Raw genomic sequence first — 18745 nt, 5'->3', positions numbered from 1 at the left:
CGTAAAAATTCCATTAAAAATTCACCCAAACTCTATTACGTGATGTTCTAAAATTCCATTAAAAATTCACCCAAACTCTATGAACTCGTAATCTTATCCACTTTCATCTTATCACTTAAAAAAATAATCCTTGACAGAAAAATTATTTAATTCCTCACCTATTTAAAAACCAAAGACAAAGTGTCAATCCAAAGAAACTCCAAAATTCTTCAAAAATTAAAACAAGACTTTCTAAGCACTATAAAATTTCAAAGTCTCCCAGTTTAATACACTTGATTGGCTTGGAAATATTGATGAGAGGGTGAGGTCATTGTCCCTAATCAATCGTTAATAAAATTGATGAATGTGTAGGATATTAGTTAGACATTCTCTAGTTTAAATCATCCAAGATGGGTGTTCGTGTTGGTGTGCAGCGTGTGTTTAGGTTTAGCTAGGTACCTAGATATTTTTACATAATATTTAGACTGTTGTTTGAGAGCAGCAACAGAGCAAGTCTGCCATTTTGTTGAAAAATCAGACACTAATATTTACGTTCTACAGCAAAAAACATTCAACAACCCAAAAGGACAGTGACAAAGTACATAAAATATATTAGAAATGACTAGAACATAACGGTTAACCATTTTTTTATCTTTATTTTCAGACTCTAAAATTGATGCTGAGAAGGAAGAACTAGGAAAGGAGATGCTTAAACATTGTGCAGGTCTACCATTAGCTATTACTGTGCTTGCGGGACTTCTAGCTAGAAAAGTCACAGTTGAGGAGTGGAAAACAGTAAACAAGAATGTCCATGCGTATATACGGAGAGGAACTAATCTTGATCAAGAATACAAAGGCGACCAAGAATATGCAGGTGCATTAAGGGTGTTAGCATTGAGTTATGACGAGTTACCATATCGTTTAAAACTATGCTTTCTATATTTAGGCCATTTTGCAGAGGATTATGAGATACCGGTCAAAAGATTGGCTCAGTTATGGATAGCAGAAGGTTTTATATCTTCAGCATCCCAAAGACATGGTTCAGCGGAAGTATTGGAAGATGTAGCATATACTTGCTTAAGTGAGTTGGTGCAAAGATGTATGGTTCAAGTTGGAACACTTGGTTCAACTAAGAAGATCAAAACATGTCATCTTCATGATCTTATGCGAGACTTGTGCTTGGTAAAGGCAGAAGAGGAGGACTTTCTTCACGTTGTAAATTTTACCAGCACGATAACCAAGACAGCGACAATTCCTAAAGGTCGAAGACTTGCTGTACATGTGGAAACAGAATTTGTTGATAAATTTGCTCCCACAAGAAATGACCACCTTAGGTCTTTGTTATTCTTTGTCGACCCAGAATATGGATTCTCCAACTGGAAGAAAAAATTCTTGCGGTCAGTAGTATGCAACTTCAAATTGCTCAGGGTTCTAAAGTTTGAAGGCATACGGAGAAAAGTAGAGTTGCCGAGTACTATTGGGAATCTAATCCACTTAAGGTTTTTAAGTCTAAGGGGAAGTAAAGTAAGACGGTTGCCATCATCTTTAGGTAATTTGGTATGTTTGCAAACTCTAGACTTACGCTTGCTTGTTGGGAGGGTGGTGAAAGTACCAAATGTGATTTGGAAGATGAAAGAATTGAGACATTTATATTTACCCGTATGGAACGGAGGGAGGTTGAAGTTGGCTGCTCTTGGGAATTTGCAGAGTTTAGTCAATATTGCAGGTGCTGATTGTGATTTGAATCATCTTGCTGAATTGACCAATCTCAGAAAACTGTTCGTATCAGGTGGGGTGGAAAATATGGAGGCAAAGTTGAAATCTACTGGCATCACATTTAACCATCTTCGATATCTATCTGTGCTCTGTCCTGCAGAAGGTATACCAATGAATATGGTATTGAGTTGTCCTCATATATACAAACTTCAATTGAGAGGGAGAATGAGAGATGGATCATTGGAAGGTCTCCAGTACTATCAGAACCTCACTAAGATGTCGCTGTGTGATACTAATCTACAGTTGGAGAGTCTCAAAATACTTGAGAAGATCCCAAACTTAAGAATGCTTTGGCTTGGTAGTTTTGCTTTGTCGATTGTTTCATCAGAAGTAGTTGTCTCAGAAGAAGGTTATCCTAATCTTGAATTTCTTTCACTTGATGGGTTGTGGGGATTAAAGAGTTGGAGCATAGAGAAAGGAGGCATGCCTAGTCTCTGCAGATTGTCTGTTCTCTGGTGCGCATTGAGGGCAGTTCCTGAGGGGCTTCAGCATGTTACTACCCTCAAGGAACTGACAATCAGACGCATGTCTCGGGAATTCTGTAGAAGGATTGGGGAGGGAGGAGAGGATTTCTACAAAATTCAACACGTGCCTTCTGTTATAATAACAGATATTCGGTAGGATAGAGAAGAGGATAACTAACTGCTGCTGCTTACATTTTGTTTGCTATTTATCTGTGTTTCTCAGGGGTAAAATCATAATGTGTTTCTGTTATCTTTTCCGGTTGTTCCTTGGAGGAGAAAGTGAAGGGGAGTCAAGTGTGGCAAAGGTGGCGAATGCAGCTGGGAGGGCAAGGCCAATCTCGCAAAATTAGGTGAAGATTATGTTGTTAATAATTGAAGGCAGTTAGCGTATCCATGTGTTATATCATATGATTTGCTTAATTTCTCTTTGTTTTATACTTGGAAAACTGTACGCCACGTTCATCTGTAATCTATGCAAATCATATGCTCAGTCATATGCTCAAGCTAAACAATTGAATTAGGCGTTGGAAAGTCTTTAATTACTTAATTGCTTTGCTAGTTCTAGAGCGTAAGGTTTACAGAAAGCAAGCACTTTATCTAGTATGATATACAACACCCAAAAATTTGGTGACCGCCCAATTGGCATGGCAAGGTCCCCTGCCAAAAGGAAACATGCGATGGATCCCTAATTGCATCTGCAAGGTAATGTTGAACAATCAATGCACAACACATGAGAAAAATATGATGGCATAAGCTATTGAGGCACAAGAAAAATTAAATGACTTGTCCAAGATGCGAGCACATGGTTATTAAATGATCAGGGAGCAACATTAATTTCCTCGCATAACAGTAGACTGGGTGTAATATCTATATTCCTACATTTTCATTTCATCAACGTTTTTAAGGTTTGAAGGTTTGTGGCACAAGTTTCAATATCCATCCTCTCCTCCCTCACTATGTTTAATGCTTATTGTAGAGAAAGTGCCATACAACCAAAAATAGGAAACTTGAGGCCTTCCAAGTTGGAACTTGGAAGTTCCAACCTATAGAAAGCATCCTAAATCACTACCAAGAAAATGTTGTGATCTATATTAGCTCCGAATGGGGTAGTATCAATATTGTGGAAACAGATACTTTAATAGTAAAATTCTATCATACCAAGTGAAAAACAAGAAAAAAAAAGAGAAGCTTTTCAATCATTAAAAATAGCTTCAAAAGAACTATACCAAAAAAAGGGGGAAAAACTATAAACGAAGACGACCAATTATTTGATTAAAAAAACCACCAATTATGACTTCAAAAGGGGAGACCATAGGAGAAAAATGAAATGTTAATCAGTTTAATAGACTTACTTGCACCTATAATGTGTTTAATGAGTTTTGATTGGACTTAAGGATCTAACTTCTCTAATGAGGTTTCAGTTTGTCTACCTAATCCAAACCTGTAACTTCTAAGCCACACAGAGATGGCTAATTACATCCTTCACCATTCTTGCATGATTTATAATTATATGAGAACCATAGCTACGAACTTTCAATTTATAAGGTTCTACCTGCCAACCCTAATGCAGATGCTTCAGTCTCTTTGTGATTTTATCTACTTTTCTAACAGCAGAAAGAATCCCAATTTGCTCGGTATTCTGTCAATGAAATCTGTCTTCCCTTCTGTTCATGGCTCAGACAACGAATGATAGTTCAGCGTTACTTTTTGTTAGGAAGCTCGGTGGCTTTATGACTCTAATGCAATATTATCGAGTAATCAACTAAAGATACGATTCCAGATGTTCTTGATCTCCAATAGTAAGATACACGAAACACAATAAAAAAAGATGGCACAACTAGAAGTCTCTTACTAATTCTTTGCAAAAAGATTACATTAATGCAATATCATCTTCGTATTTCTGTTTCGGAATCTGTGGATATATAATCAAATACAAACACAACTTAAGATCCTTGCCTTTACATCTTTGGATTACTGACCACACAATCAACAGATAATGTTAATGCTAAAATTATCGAGTTTCAGTCTCAACAAAGTCATGATGTTTGGCAACTGAATGGTGGCCTTCACCCACTAAAAAAAGTCGACTGTTACATTATCGAGTTCTGTCAAAGCAAGGGGCATCTGTTGCTCATCAATCTTCAACATACACTAGTTTTTTTGTCTGGCAAAACAGTAGTTTTGGTACTAAGAAAAGGCAGCAAGCACATTTTTAAAAATATGGTTTTGAAAGATAACAGAAGATGGAAAACAGTAGCTTTGGGTCGTAACATTGAATGAAGGAAAAAAACTAATTTTGTCTGAGATTAAAATTAGTCAGGCAACTAATCATTGTGTTTAGTTCCACATTCTTTTAATCTGTCAGAAGCAAGTTAGCTAAAAGATTCAGTCCCCTTTATCAATGTCAGAAACGCAGTGAAAAAAAGAATAGTAAAGAAGGTTTTCAATGATTGTCTGAGGCCAACACTAAATATGCAAGTCTACTATGAAACTGAGGATAACACATTAAAAAAAGGAAGAGCACGTTGATCTCAAAATGCACCACCAATAACTTTTCTTACTTATGAAAAAGAATGATTCATTTCGCTTTACCGGGATAAATCCAAAGTTCGCTCCAAATGGGAAAAATAAAACTAAGACATGTATAATATTTCAAGTTGTACTTACCTTGCCTATGCACATGAGCAATGCACTACACAAATCATATATGTAGAAAACTAACAATTCAACTGCCAACAGGAGCATGACATTTTTTTTTTTTTGGCATGCAACCATGCTCTAACTCACTCAGCTATGTTACTCATGTCTGATTTCCATACCCATTTACCAATCAAAAGACTAAAGGGAGTCACAAAGCTTGATAAAGGAGAGGAAATGGACTCAACACTACACTTTTCCATCACTAGTTGGAATTTTAGTTTTCATTACAAGCAGTATTTGTTTCTCATTGGATTGAAAACTCCACAAACTTTTTAAAAGGAACTTAATTCCATATCTGTTGTGAATTTGAATTATATACTTTAAACAGTATAGCATATGACTTATAAGAAAGAAAAATGCATAAAGCATCCTTACATACACTAAACTGAGATGAAGTTCAGCCTACAGCAACAACAGATGAAAACTAGGTGTATATTGCACCACTATAATCAGTTGCAAAAGTTAGCGTGAAATAAAATAAGGAAATGGGATATGAGTACTGGAAATGTTTGAAAAATATGAAATCCAAGCAATAAGTGCAGGACTAAATCTTCCATGGGCCACGCAAATCAAACACTATGGATTCAAAGTTACATTTTTGTTTTCCAACACTGTCAATAGAAAAAGTAACAAATAGAGATCAAACTGAAAACATGGTACCGTTGATTGAACATGCTATAATGCATCCATTCAAAATCCAAAACAGTGAGATGCTTAAAATCAATCTAGCAAATACAATTTATGTAACAAGAATAATCACCATGACTTGATGGAAGTTTGACATCCAAACAAAATACTGAAACAAGAACCAAAAAGTTAACTCTTATTCTTAAAAATGGACTTTTACAAAGAATCGCAAAACACAGAGTCCTATACAAGAAACAGCACAAAAATATTAATGCGGCAGCATCTTTTGTAAGTAACATTGCATCTCTGTGAAGATATGAAGACCTATTAAATGAAATGATTACATCCTATAATATATTATATATCCTAGAACTTATATATCATAATCGCTTTCCTACATTGATCAGTTAATCAAAGATGTACAATGTCACTGAACCTGTAAGTCGTATAGCGAAAATGATCGAACCAATCAAGCTCCAGCCCTTAACTACATTTCCCACACCTCCCTATTTTTTAATAGTTAATTGGTATCCTACTATTTAATCTTCCATATATACCCTTCCTACTTTTTGATGGTAATTAATGAAAGATTAAATAGGGAGGGATATATATGGAAGATTAAATAGTAGGATACCAATTAAGTACTAAAAAATAGAGAAAGGTGTGGGAAAGGTAGTTAAGGGTGTGTGAAAGTCACAACCCTTTTTAAATTACTTGATATTTTTATTTTTAAAGTATTTTTGTTGTAAACTTCTAGTTTAAGTATGATTGTATAAATCCTAGATTAACTTTGATTCTAGTTATTCTTTCCTATATGGTCTTGTATTCCTTGGGGATGAATGATTTCTTCTCTCCCTTTTTACTATAAATAAAGACACTACATAGGGGAATAACATACATTCCTATACACATCCCTACAAACACATCTCTCTTTACAATCTTTCTCCTTGCCGCCGGCCCCCTTCCAATGTCAGTTAAATATAGGTTACAACACGTTATTAGCACGCTCCTACCACTGCGCCTAGAAATCTGACGAGGAAGTTTTTTGCGTCAAACTAGTTCATCCATATCATCATGCAATCAGGTTCTTTCAAAACAACGGTTTTTATCTCGATATTTTTGCAGCCCTAATAGCATGAACATTTACCATAATGCATGACCCAACTTTACATTTTTTTCGAATTTTAGAATCTACATAAATTGTGTATGCATTATATTCATAATTGTTGAATTGTGTGAATTTGATATTGCCATGAATTGCATCAAATATATGTCTATGCATTAAAATATTTGATTGAATATGAATGCAAATTGAATTAAATTCCATAATCTGGAATTAAGAAAAATTATTAGGGTTTGTTAAAAACCCTTATGGTAGCATTAAGAGCTGTTGGCTTGGTAAGCCTAACCAGCCACGAAACTCAAGGTTGCAAGCCCAGAACCAAAACGATGCATTTTAGGCACCATCGTCCTCATCCTATCCTCCGGCCTGAAGCCCAGGTCCTCCTCGTTGATTTTTCCAAAGAAAACACGACCAGAAGTCATGTAATTTGGACGAAACTCATCGTTTTCATCGATGATCTTAGAAATTTCAGAAGAATTTCGTGAATTTTTTTAATCGGCTTCACTCGAATTCGTTCGATTCTCACCCCCATCGTTGAGATTCAACCTCCATCGTCCAATCTTGGTTCTCTGATGAATGAAAGGCTTGCACCGACCATGGAACATTGCTTAAAGCGACGCCGTCGACCATCTCCAGTGGATCCTCACACCCAGTGCTGCTGGGGTGGCCTACAGATGCAAACCGAGCCCTAACAAGCCTCAGATTCTTTTTAGTCTATATGCACAACACCTTTGTTATTGGGCCTGCTTGTGCCTAGAGCCTTGGCCCATATCACCAACCCTTTGGGCTTTGGTGATAACCTTGCCTAAGAACCAGTTGAGCCTTTCTGGGCTCCTACCGTTTCTCCCATGCACCTGTGTATGCATCACAGTTGATATGTGCCCTTACGGACCCCTATTTTGGGCTTACGCATGCAACCTACTTATTTTGTGATGTTGGGCCTGCCTGCATGCTAGGCCTGAGCCTAACCTTGCCCAATTTTTAGGCCTAGGCCGCACGGCTTCTATTTGCTCAACGTACTCATGGGTTTGGCCTATGTTTTTGGGCCCCGAGTTTAATTGCCTAATTATTTTAGGCCCAGATCGCTTTGATCACCAAAAAGACATATTCTTGCCTGAAGTAAGGCATGACTGATGACATTTGTGATTCCAAGACTTTAAGTCTGTGAATGAATATAATTATGAAGTTTGTCGAATTCAATCACTTCTCAAGTTTTGTAACGAGACTTTGACTGAAGAGGATCTCCTGGAGATGACCTATTCGACCTTCTTTGCTACTAATATTGTCATGTAGCAACAATATAGAGCTCAGAAGTTCACTAAGTTTTTAGATTTGACCTCTATTTTACTTCTTACTGAAAAACAGAATTAGTTGTTAATAAAAATTATCAAGCTCGACCTACTGGGGCGACTGATGTGCCTGAAACACATTATAGCACGAACCAACGTCCAAAACACCACCATAGGCATGGTAAGGGCAGCTAGAAGCCACCCTGTCAAGGTCAACAGAGCCGAGACCCATCTATGGGAGGAAACAAAGCCCAGAAGCGCCCTAACCTCGATCCCAAGGCCCCAAACTTCAAGAATAAGGGCAAAACACCTGAAACCATAGATGCAAATATGTGTTATGGCTGTGGTTCAAAAAACCATTGGTCTCATGTTTGCCGAGCTCCCCGGAAGGTTGTAGCTGAATATCATTCTCGTCGTAAGAAACTTGAATCAAACTTTATGCAAGTGGACGAACCATAGATTACAAATATGAAGGTTTCTGACTTTCAAGAGGCTATTACCCCTATGGAAGATTAGAATCTTAGACATAAACTATTTTTTTAGTTGAATTTAGACATTGGGGCCGAATTCCACCTAGTGGCCGAACCCCCCATTTGTGTTTTTGGTTAAATTTTGAACAATTTTCCTTTATGTTTAGATTATTTGTTGCTGATTTGTTTTTGGATATTAAGTTTTTAATTAATTACCATCCTTGAATACTTAAATTATTTTGAATGGATATTTGTTTTTAAGAACTTTTATGCATGTGACCGATTCAAATTAATTTTCATTTTAGGTATGACTAGTGGGGAAGTTAGTTGTCTAACAGATAGTGCAACCACGCACACCATTTTGCGTGATATTTCACTAACTTCATACCTAAGAATGAACCTCTGACAACCTTCTCAAACCCATCTAACCTGATCGAAGGAAACGGTAAGGCAAGTATAATGTTGTCTAATAGTACAATTTTGACCATTGATGAGGTACTCTATTCTCCATGTTCCGAAAGAACATTGTTGAATTTCAAGGATATTAGAGATAATAATTACCACGTTGAAACCTGTGTAGAAAATGGAGTTGAATTTCTCTGCATAACTTCCTATGAATATGGCCAGAAGTGTATTCTAGAGAAAATGGAACGTATCTCGAGTGGTCGATATATTACGACCATACGTCCCATAGAGAACCACTATGTGGCCGGCTCTACCTTTGGGATCGCAAACGAAATTACACTTTGGCTTAATTGCATGGGACACCTTAGACGAACAACGTATTGTTGTATCCTCAAATCATCACACGGGCATCCACTAACCCAAAGTTTAGGTTTGATTCAAGAAATCGCATGTCAAACCTGCTCCATGGGAAAACTTATCATTAAGCCTTTTTATGACAAAACCGATTCACCTTCCATACGGACTATTTAGATATTTTATGATTTTGGTTAATGCCTCCACACATTGGTCGCACATGTGCTTATTGTCCACAAGGAACGCTGCATTCTCCAAACTATTGGCTTAGGTTATCAAGCTCATTACTCACCACCCTGATTATTCGATCAAATCTATTCGATTAGATAATGCTGGAGAATTCACATCTAAAACTTTTGATGACTATTACATATCGATTGGGGTTGAAGTTGAACATCCAGTACCCTATATTCACATCCATAATAGACTGGCAGAGGCAATCATTAAGTGCTTACAAATGATTGCTCAATCATTGGTCATACGTACCAAGTTCCTGATTGCTGCTGAGGGCTATGCAATATTACACGCAGCTATGTTGGTCCACCTGAGGCATGTTGCGACCCAACTATATAGTGTCATTCAATTGGTTACCGGATATGAACTCGACATATATCATTTGCGCATTTTTGGTTGTGCAGTCTATGTGCTGATTTCGCTGCCTTACTTACGAAAATGGGGCCTCAACGAATGCTGGAAATCTATGTCAGATATGATTCTTATTCGATTATTCGTTACTTAGAACCTTTGATAGACGATTTGTTTACCGCTCGTTTCGTGGATTGTTATTTCTATGAGATAGTCTTCACGTCGGTAGGGAAAATAAGAACGTCAACGTTCCTGAAAAGCGACGTGAATTATTGTAGACGACTCCCACTTTGTCTCATTTAGATCCCTGCATCGCTCAGTCTGAAACTGAAGTGTAGCGGATATTAGATCTCGAGAGCATAGCTCAGAGCATGCCAGATGCTTTCACCAATCTAACACGAGTGACAAGATCACATATTCCATCTACAAATGTGCCTGCAAAGATGGATGTACCAAATGTACGACGGACTTCCCTCCGAGAGACCCGGGACGCCACTTTGGCCAATCCATGTACATTAGCAGCTAGCCAATCATCTGCCCCTACACAAAAGCGTGGCAGACCTCTTGGTTTAAAGGATTCACACCCTTGGAAGAGGAAACTCACGGCACAGGCCCCTGAAGATCCTACCGTGAATCCGATTATCACTTACTCATTCTATCCAACTTATGAGGAAATTCTAAATTACAGAAGCGTCCTTGAAGAGACGAATCCACCTCCCGAGAATCGTGAGATTTCGGTCTATTATGCTCGCTTAGATGATGTGTGGTGTAGAAATGAGATGATCGTCGATGATGCAGCAGCTAATAAGATCATGTTGAGCGATGACATTGAACCTCGTTCTTTTGATGAATGTCAACGTAGAATCGATTGGTCAAACTGGAAACAAGCAATCCAAGTCGAACTCGATTCGCTTGTGAAACGTAAGGTGTTTGGACATGTACCTCATACTCCTCCACATGTAAAGCTCGTTCGCTACAAGTGCATTTTCGTTCGACAGCGTAGTGAAAAGAACAAAATTGTACATTAAAAAGCTCGTCTTGTTGTACAAGGCTTCTCACAACGCCTCGAGATTGACTATAATTAAACTTATTCACCCATCATGGATGTGATTGCTTTTTGCTACCTCATCAGTTTGGTAGTTTTCGAAAAACTGAGTATGCAGCTAATGGACGTAGTAACTGCACATCTCTATGGGGATTTTGATAGGAAATTTATATGAAGGTTCCTAAAGGACTTACATTGACTGGATCAAATATTTCCAAACCCGGAACACACTCTCAATTCGGTTGAGGCATTCACTCTACGGTTTGAAGCAATCCGAAAAAATTTGGTATAACTGTCTGAGTGAGTATTTGACTAGTCAGGGATATGTGAACACTGAACTATGCCCTTGTGTGTTCATTAAGAAGTCACATTCCAGTTTTGCGATTGTTGCAGTATATGTTGATGACATGAATCTTATCAGAACTCTTGAAGAGCTCACGAGAACTGCCACGCACATGAAGTCGGAATTTGTGATGAAATATCTAGGAAAGACTCGATATTGTCTCGATCTCGAGATAGAGTATCGTTCGGATGGAATCTTAGTACATCAATCGAACTACACTTAGAAAGGGTTGCGCCGCTTTAACGAGGATAAAGCGAAGCCTTCGAGTACTCCTCTGGTCGTTCGATCGCTAGATGCAAAATAGATCTCTTCTGTCCGAATGAGGATGATGAAGAGATTTTGGAGCTTGAAGTTCCTTATCTAAGTGCATAGACACTTTATTGTACTTAGGTCAACGCACTAAACCTGACATCTTCTTCGCAGTTAATCTTTTGGCAAGATACAATATGCATAAACACGCAAACACTAGACTGGTGTTAAAGACATCTTCCGTTACCTTAAGGGTAATATGAATTTGGGCTTGTTCTATCGCTACGGATCCTGGAGTGATGTCGCACCCACTCTTCTCGAGTCGATTCTCGCCTTGTTGGTTATGCCGACGCATGATAGTCATCTGATCCGCGCAAGGCACGTTCTCAAATAGGTTATGTCTTTACCATTGGAGGCACCGCAATCTCTTGGAGTCAACTAAATAGACCTTAGTTGCCACTTCGTCTAACCATGCTGAAATTCTTGCCCTACATGAAGCAATTCAGGAATGCTTTTAGTTAAGAGTAGTTGTGGGCCATATTTGGAGCTCTTACTATCATTACCCCGTCGTTGATGTCCCGACAACGATCTATGAAGACAATGCAGCATGCAGCAAACAACTCAAGAAATGGTACATCAAATGAGACAATACCAATCATATTACGCCGAAGTTCTTCTTCTCACATCAACAACAAGAGCATCAGAAGATTGAAGTCATGCAAATCTGTTCACAAGACAATCTGACCAACCTCTTCACCAAATCACTGTCAAATACGACGTTTCATAAACTTGTTCAAGGAATTGGTATGCGTAAACTTTCTGAGTTGTAACATTGCTAATTCTCTTTGGAATTGTGTCAAACTTAGGGGGAGTATCTTGAAGTATACTTGCTTGATCTTAATGTACTTTTTTTCCCTACGATTAGTAGCATTTTTTCCACTGAGTTTTTGCTACCTAACTAGGTTTTAACGAGGCATCCACCTTGAGTTGATTATATCCCTGATGACGTCCTGTAGACATTTTATTTGACTTTGTGTTGCTCACGCATTTTTCCTTAGACTATGGATTTTGTCTCTACTATGGTTTTTACCATAGCCTTAAGGTTCTTTGTGAGATTTACTTCCTTTGCAAGTTCCTATCTTATTTGAGAATAACGTATTCCCAGATCATGTGATGCAAGGCTTACGTCAGTTGCAATTAAAAAATTAATAAAAATACAAAAATTATAAATTAATTATATAAATTAATCAAAAACAAATAAAAATACAAAATAGTATTTTTTTTTAATTTTTTATAAATACATAACAATGTTCTTCCACCTTGCACCGCACTTCAAAATTTTCAAATACTTTCAACCAATCTTTTATTATCACTCAAAATTTAAAAATGAAATTATCTTTTATTATTTTATAACAAAATCCAATAATATTTTAATACGAATTACCTTAGCTATTCAATTTAGGAGTGAAGATGCAATTAGACAGTTACTATTCACTGAAGGGAGTTACCATTCAATTGGGAGATTGAATTGCCTATTGTTCGGGGGACATTTTAAGGGGAATAAGATTTTCTTCCCTCCTAATCTCCCTCCCATTCTCTTCCCTCCTATTTGAACCGTTACGATTAAGCCATGTCAATATTTTGTGTTAATTTTTTAATAGCTAGAAAAGGACAAAAAACAATATGTGAGAGGTGTTGGAAATGTGCCCTAAAGCCAATCATGTGATGATACTTTACGGACATTTCACATGTTAAACTAATCTAGTTTTACATATAAAGGGCATACATTATTGTTTGAGCCGTCTCATATAAATGTTATATGCTTAAACGATAAAGTCCAAGGAATATGTGATTGGGAGAATGTAATCTAATGAAGTTAGATTCATGAGACCATTCTTTCGTAGACACATCCTAAACGTTCCTGATCATAGGATTGCCAATTGGGCGTTGACAGTCCGTTAAGATCAGTACGTACTATGTCTTCTCTCAGGGAGAGTGATTAGTCTCGAATCATTGGTGTGTGTGACATCAAGACAAGTACGGTAGGTGCTCAATAGAGAATGAGTTCACTGAACGCGATCAACGAAGAGTTCTCATATTCCATGTCACATAAGAACTCATGGTTGGGATAATGCAAAGTAGTCATTTGACCTGAGGCATCATAGTTGTCTTGTGGTTAAGACCTTGATCTTTGATTATGTCAAAGTCATCCCACCAGGAGGGTGTCCACGGCATCGTTGGGGTCAAGCCGCTTAGCTATGGAGACAAGTGAATGCGCAACAAGGGATCTCTAACCTTCAAACCGTTTGAAGGAGAATACTCTCTGATATGATTTGAATCTCTGGCCAGAGTATGAATGAGATTTGGGAATGCGTTCCTAATCACATTCAAGGTAATCATATAAGCACAAGACACACATTGGATAGTAGACATGAGAAAATAAACTATCAAACCAAACAATGTGGTCAAGAGTATTAGATTAGAGAAGGACCGTATTGCATTTGTAATCCCTAACTGAATAGGTTCTCTAAACCTCTTCTGATTAGCTTGGGTAGCCATGATATGCTGCTAGGTGTCACTCATGGTTTATGGAAGCCCTAAACGTGTATAATCACTAAAGGGAGAATTGAAAATAGTTTCAATTCACAATCGATGTTAAATGGTTTTAATCGCCCACTACCTCGCTAAAATGAACCTAATGGATCGCACACCGTGAAAGGTGGAGATTGGAGATTAAACGGAAATGAGTAAGAATGATTAAATGGTTTAATCATTTATTTATGGCAAGGATTAATTAATATGTTAATTAATCAAACGAATAAGTTCGTTAAAGACTTCGGGATAGTTTTGGACCTTAAGGCCCAATGGGCTTCGAACGTCAAGCCCATTAACTTAAGTTGTATGACAATTTAATGAATAAAGATTCATTAAAGCCCAAAAGCCCAAAAATCCCCTAAATGGCCAGCCATGATGAAATGAATTAGGGTTTTGGTTGTTTAGGTCACTTAAAGAAGTGACTATATAAATGATTTTATAGCCAAATATTCATTAAGTGAATTAAGGGTTTATTTTTGGGGAAAATAGGTGAGAATTGTCTCTCCATTTTCTCTCTAAAGAGGCCAACACCTTGGAGGGTACATCTAGCAATCCTACTACTCCAAGGTCACTCATTTCTTCTACAATCGAACCTTGGTGTCGAGAATTAGAGGTTCTCAATTTTGGGAACTTGGAGAACCTATTCTTCCATCCAAATCCATGGATCTAAGAAGCAAGGAATGAAGGCCCTTATCTCTTTGGGTGATTAGCCTTTGCTTATGCAAAGAGGAATCTACAAAGGTATTAATTTCAACTCACTTTGTTTTTGAGTTGATTATTGGTTCACCAATCTACTAGGCTTTGAATTTCATGGTCATGTTTTGTTTTTGAGTACATACAAGCATGATTCCGCCCTTTAATTGTTAATTGCATGCTATATGATGTTGCTCAAATGAACATGTTTTACAAAATAATTCCTTCAAGAGGAGGTGAGAGAATGGGAGGAAAATAAGGGAAAGAATTATACTCCTTTCAGGGGTGGAAATGCTCTAACAATTTTCAGTCGTGTAAAATGATGCGCAAAAATAATAGGAGTTTCATGTAAGAATAGTTTTCTAAGTAGTAATTCCTACTCAAAACTCTTCGCGTTCAAATTACAGAGTTTTGCACTTGTGATTAGAACGGTTCATATAATGAACTTTTGTAAAGATTATCTATACAAAAAATGAATTAAAACAAGATCGTTAAGTCAATTTATTTTAGCAATTACATAGATGGTTAGTAATGCATTTACAAATTCTATTCATATTTTTTATACAACTAAATAACCATACTTATAATTGATTTTTAGGAAAACTAATGAAAAGAGCTTGAAAACTTTGAGTTTTAACAATAAAGACAAAATAAAGGGTAAAGTAAATAGTACATGATTGACTTTTTAATGTAAAATTGTGGTTTTTCGTTAAAGTGAACAGTACCGAAAACTTTTTATTAAAGTTCCCTTGATTTTTTTTGCAGAGATAAGTTTTATAGAGTGATTTATAATATGAACGGTTCTGATTACAGACACGAAGTTCTATGAATCATAGATGAACAATTTTGAATAAGCACTCCTACTCATTCTTTGAGTAGCTAAGGGTTGTTCTTCTTTGATATAGAAACAGTTGTCGAAGTTTCGTACATGAACAGTTGTTCAAATATATAGCAAAATAAGTTACGTAAATTTTGTCAAAAACCAATTTCAATAGTTTATTAATATAAACGTTTTATATTTGAAATAGATTTAACAAGGAAAAAAAAGTCTTATATTCAACCATACCAACTACAAAAAAAAAAAGGAGAGACAACACGACAAGAAAGAAAGGAGATAGAGAGAGAAGTGGTTTGGGTGCTACAACAATAAAACCTTTATTAGATACCCCTGAAGTGCATCATGTAGAAGTGGGAACAATGAGTCGCAAGAAACTGCATTGAAAAATTGGCACAAAAAACCTTTGTATGAGTGGCAAACGAACAATCAATAGTGCAAATGAAAAACCAACATATTAAGATTTTGTTTTGAATACTGTTATACACACTGTTGCAACACAATAGCCGTATTTTTGGAAAATTTTGACGCTAAAGAAAGCTACATAACGCTGAAATCATAACATAGATAAACCTTTTAAAAGGAATTCTAAATAGCAATACAATTGAATGATTTTTTATTTATTTTTTGGCATAATGGACTTCCAATCATATAACTGTTGAATACCAAATCAAATCAGATATTTTAATTATTTACTTGGGGCTCGGGTGCTGCATGTAAAGGTTTGCTCTCTCGTTCCATCAATTACAAATGCTTTTAAAAAAAACCTAATCCAAACAGTTAAATATCCATTATCTACTCAGTTTTAGTGATCTTGAGTCACGTCTCTCTAACATGGAAGTTTTGAAGATGTATTGAAACCTATTTTACAAAAGTTTGGTGGCAACCTCAAACATGATAACCCCCACTCAAACAAATCTCTCAAGGAAGCCTTGTTTCTCTGCGATGAAAGGAAAGCAAGAAAAAGCATACCAATTGATAACAAGAAGTAATGCCTCGCATTATCCAAACTCTGCACTGCGAAGAGACGAATGGGAGCGATGCCTTCTAAAAACATAAACCCACAAGTATATGCATAGGCTACCCATCTTGTAATCAACGATGGCAGTGGATGGCTCCAAGCTTCAATGAGACAAGGCAATCAGGACCAGGATAAAGGTTGTCGCAGGATGACCTACCATTTCATCAATTCACCATACTAACAGGGGGTGAAGAGCTTCTTCCTCCAAATCCTCACCAATCCTTAACAATAATGCCTCAACAGGTAAACAAAAAAAAACAAAAAAACTGGTGCCACGACCGCAAACAAATGCTTAAAGTACAATAACACAGACAAAACAAGCCCACCAATCAAGTCATTCCCTTCCTCCAAACACAAAAGCGAAATCAACAAAATCCCAAGCAAAAACCCATTGTCCTGGAAATGCAAATGGTCCACAATTGCTTGAAGTACAACAACAAAGACAAAACAAGCCTACCAATCAAGTCATTCCCTTCCTCCAAACACAAAAGCGAAATCAACAAAATCCTAAGCAAAAACCCATTGTCCTGGAAATGCAAATGGTCCACAATCACACAAAGACTAGTAAAACTAGCCGGTGAGAGCAGAGTTGAGGGCACTATGCACATCAACTCCAATATGGGCTTCAGCTTTCTCCAAGTCGGTTACGCTGAGTTGAGCTTCTGGGTGAAATATGCAAGCCCCTTCTTGACAAGACTTGCATCGACATAATCAAGAGGGACAACCTTTACAGCAATTATGCCTGCCATAGAGTTAGCGTGGATGAATGCAAAACCACCAAAAATAGGTGACTGTTACATTATCCAATTATGTCAAAGCAAGGGGCATCTGTCGCTCGTCATTCTTCAACAAACACCAGTTTTTTGTCGGGCAAAACAGTAGTTTTGGCACTAAAAAGGTACTAAGAACATTTAAAAAAATATGGTTTTGAAAGATATTAATCAGAACATGGACCATGCAACTAATCATTGCATTTAGTTCCATTTTCTTTTAATCTATCAGAAGCAAGTTCTGCTAAAAGTTTATAATCCGTCTATCAATGTCAGAAATGCAGTGAAAAAAAAAGGATAGTAAAGAAGGTTTTCAATGGTTATCAATGTCCGAAATGCAAGTCTTCAATGAAACTGAAGCGAATTGTTAGACCGAGTCGTTAGTCTGTTTGTATTATTTAGTTTGAAGTGCTGTATTTGGTTTCAAAGGCTTATCTCTTCGAAGTTGGATAGGCTTAGGATTTTGTCAACGTCTTTAAGATTTCTGTTTGTATATTTGAATTTCAAACCTTCCATGTAAATAGGGTTTTGAAACCCTGAATGTAATATGTATATTGGCTATAAATATACACAACCCAAGTCTTTATGGGTATGCAAAGTTGACATGAAACAACCTTCTTGTCGAATATACAAAACATGCAGTTCTTAAGTTTGTAGATGGTACACAGAGCTTTTTTAGTCCAACGACAGCGATCCATTTTTTTTTCCAATTGTCCACTACCTTCTACCACGTCGTCAGAAGTTAACACCAATGCCACCAACTCCAGCAACCCCACCACCAATCCCAACAACCTTAACCCTACCCCACCACCTACAATCAATCCTTTTTCCTCCGCAATGACCACCATTGTTAACATTAAGCTGGACCGAACCAACTATCCTTTGTGGTTGGAACAAATTCTTCCTATCTCAAAGAGTGGAGATTTGATGGGATTCGTGGATGGTTCCTGTGTTTGTCCTCCAAAACATCTCGCTGTAAACATAGCAGTCAATCCTGCGTACACTAGCTGGGTGCAACAGGACCAAATGATCCTTAGTTGGATCAATGGTTCCCTAACCGCCTTTGTATTGTCCATCGTGGCAAGCAAACGCACTTCGCGTACAACCTGGAAGGCTCTGGAGCAACTTTATGCGTCATTTTCACAAAACAGAATCTCGTTCTTGCGAAACGAGCTGCTACAAACCAAAAAATGTGACCTCTTTGTTGCTGATTTCCTTAACAAAATGAATTCCATTTCTGATAACCTTGCCTTAGCTGGCAAGCCTGTTGATGATGATGAGTTAGTTCAGATTATTCTTAATAATTTGGGACCGGCCTTTGAAATGATTGTGAATGCTGCACAAGCACGTGATATCATGTACCCTACTTTGGAGGCTCTTCTTCTCACTACTGAGAGGAAAATGTTGGAGCAGACTGTTCCC

General features: G+C 37.3%; 1 protein-coding gene across 2 annotated transcripts in view; it reads left to right on the top strand.

The window, feature by feature from the left end:
• LOC103445040 (putative disease resistance protein At1g50180) overlaps nt 1-2523 on the top strand; it is a 116788-nt gene extending 114265 nt beyond the window's left edge. Inside the window, exon 5 of one of the 2 annotated variants that reach the window (XM_070825216.1) lies at nt 644-2523. In XM_070825216.1, the coding sequence (XP_070681317.1) occupies nt 644-2376 (1733 nt within the window). In that variant the 3' untranslated portion in view covers nt 2377-2523. The remainder of the gene's footprint in view (nt 1-643) is intronic. The other variant, XM_070825217.1, reaches the window with a different exon arrangement.
• Nucleotides 2524-18745: the final 16222 nt, after the last annotated feature.

Source organism: Malus domestica, chromosome 07 (assembly GCF_042453785.1).
Source record: "Malus domestica chromosome 07, GDT2T_hap1".
NCBI lineage: Eukaryota > Viridiplantae > Streptophyta > Magnoliopsida > Rosales > Rosaceae > Malus > Malus domestica.
Note: the sequence above shows the minus strand (reverse complement) of the source record. Positions and strands in the feature narration are given on the sequence as shown.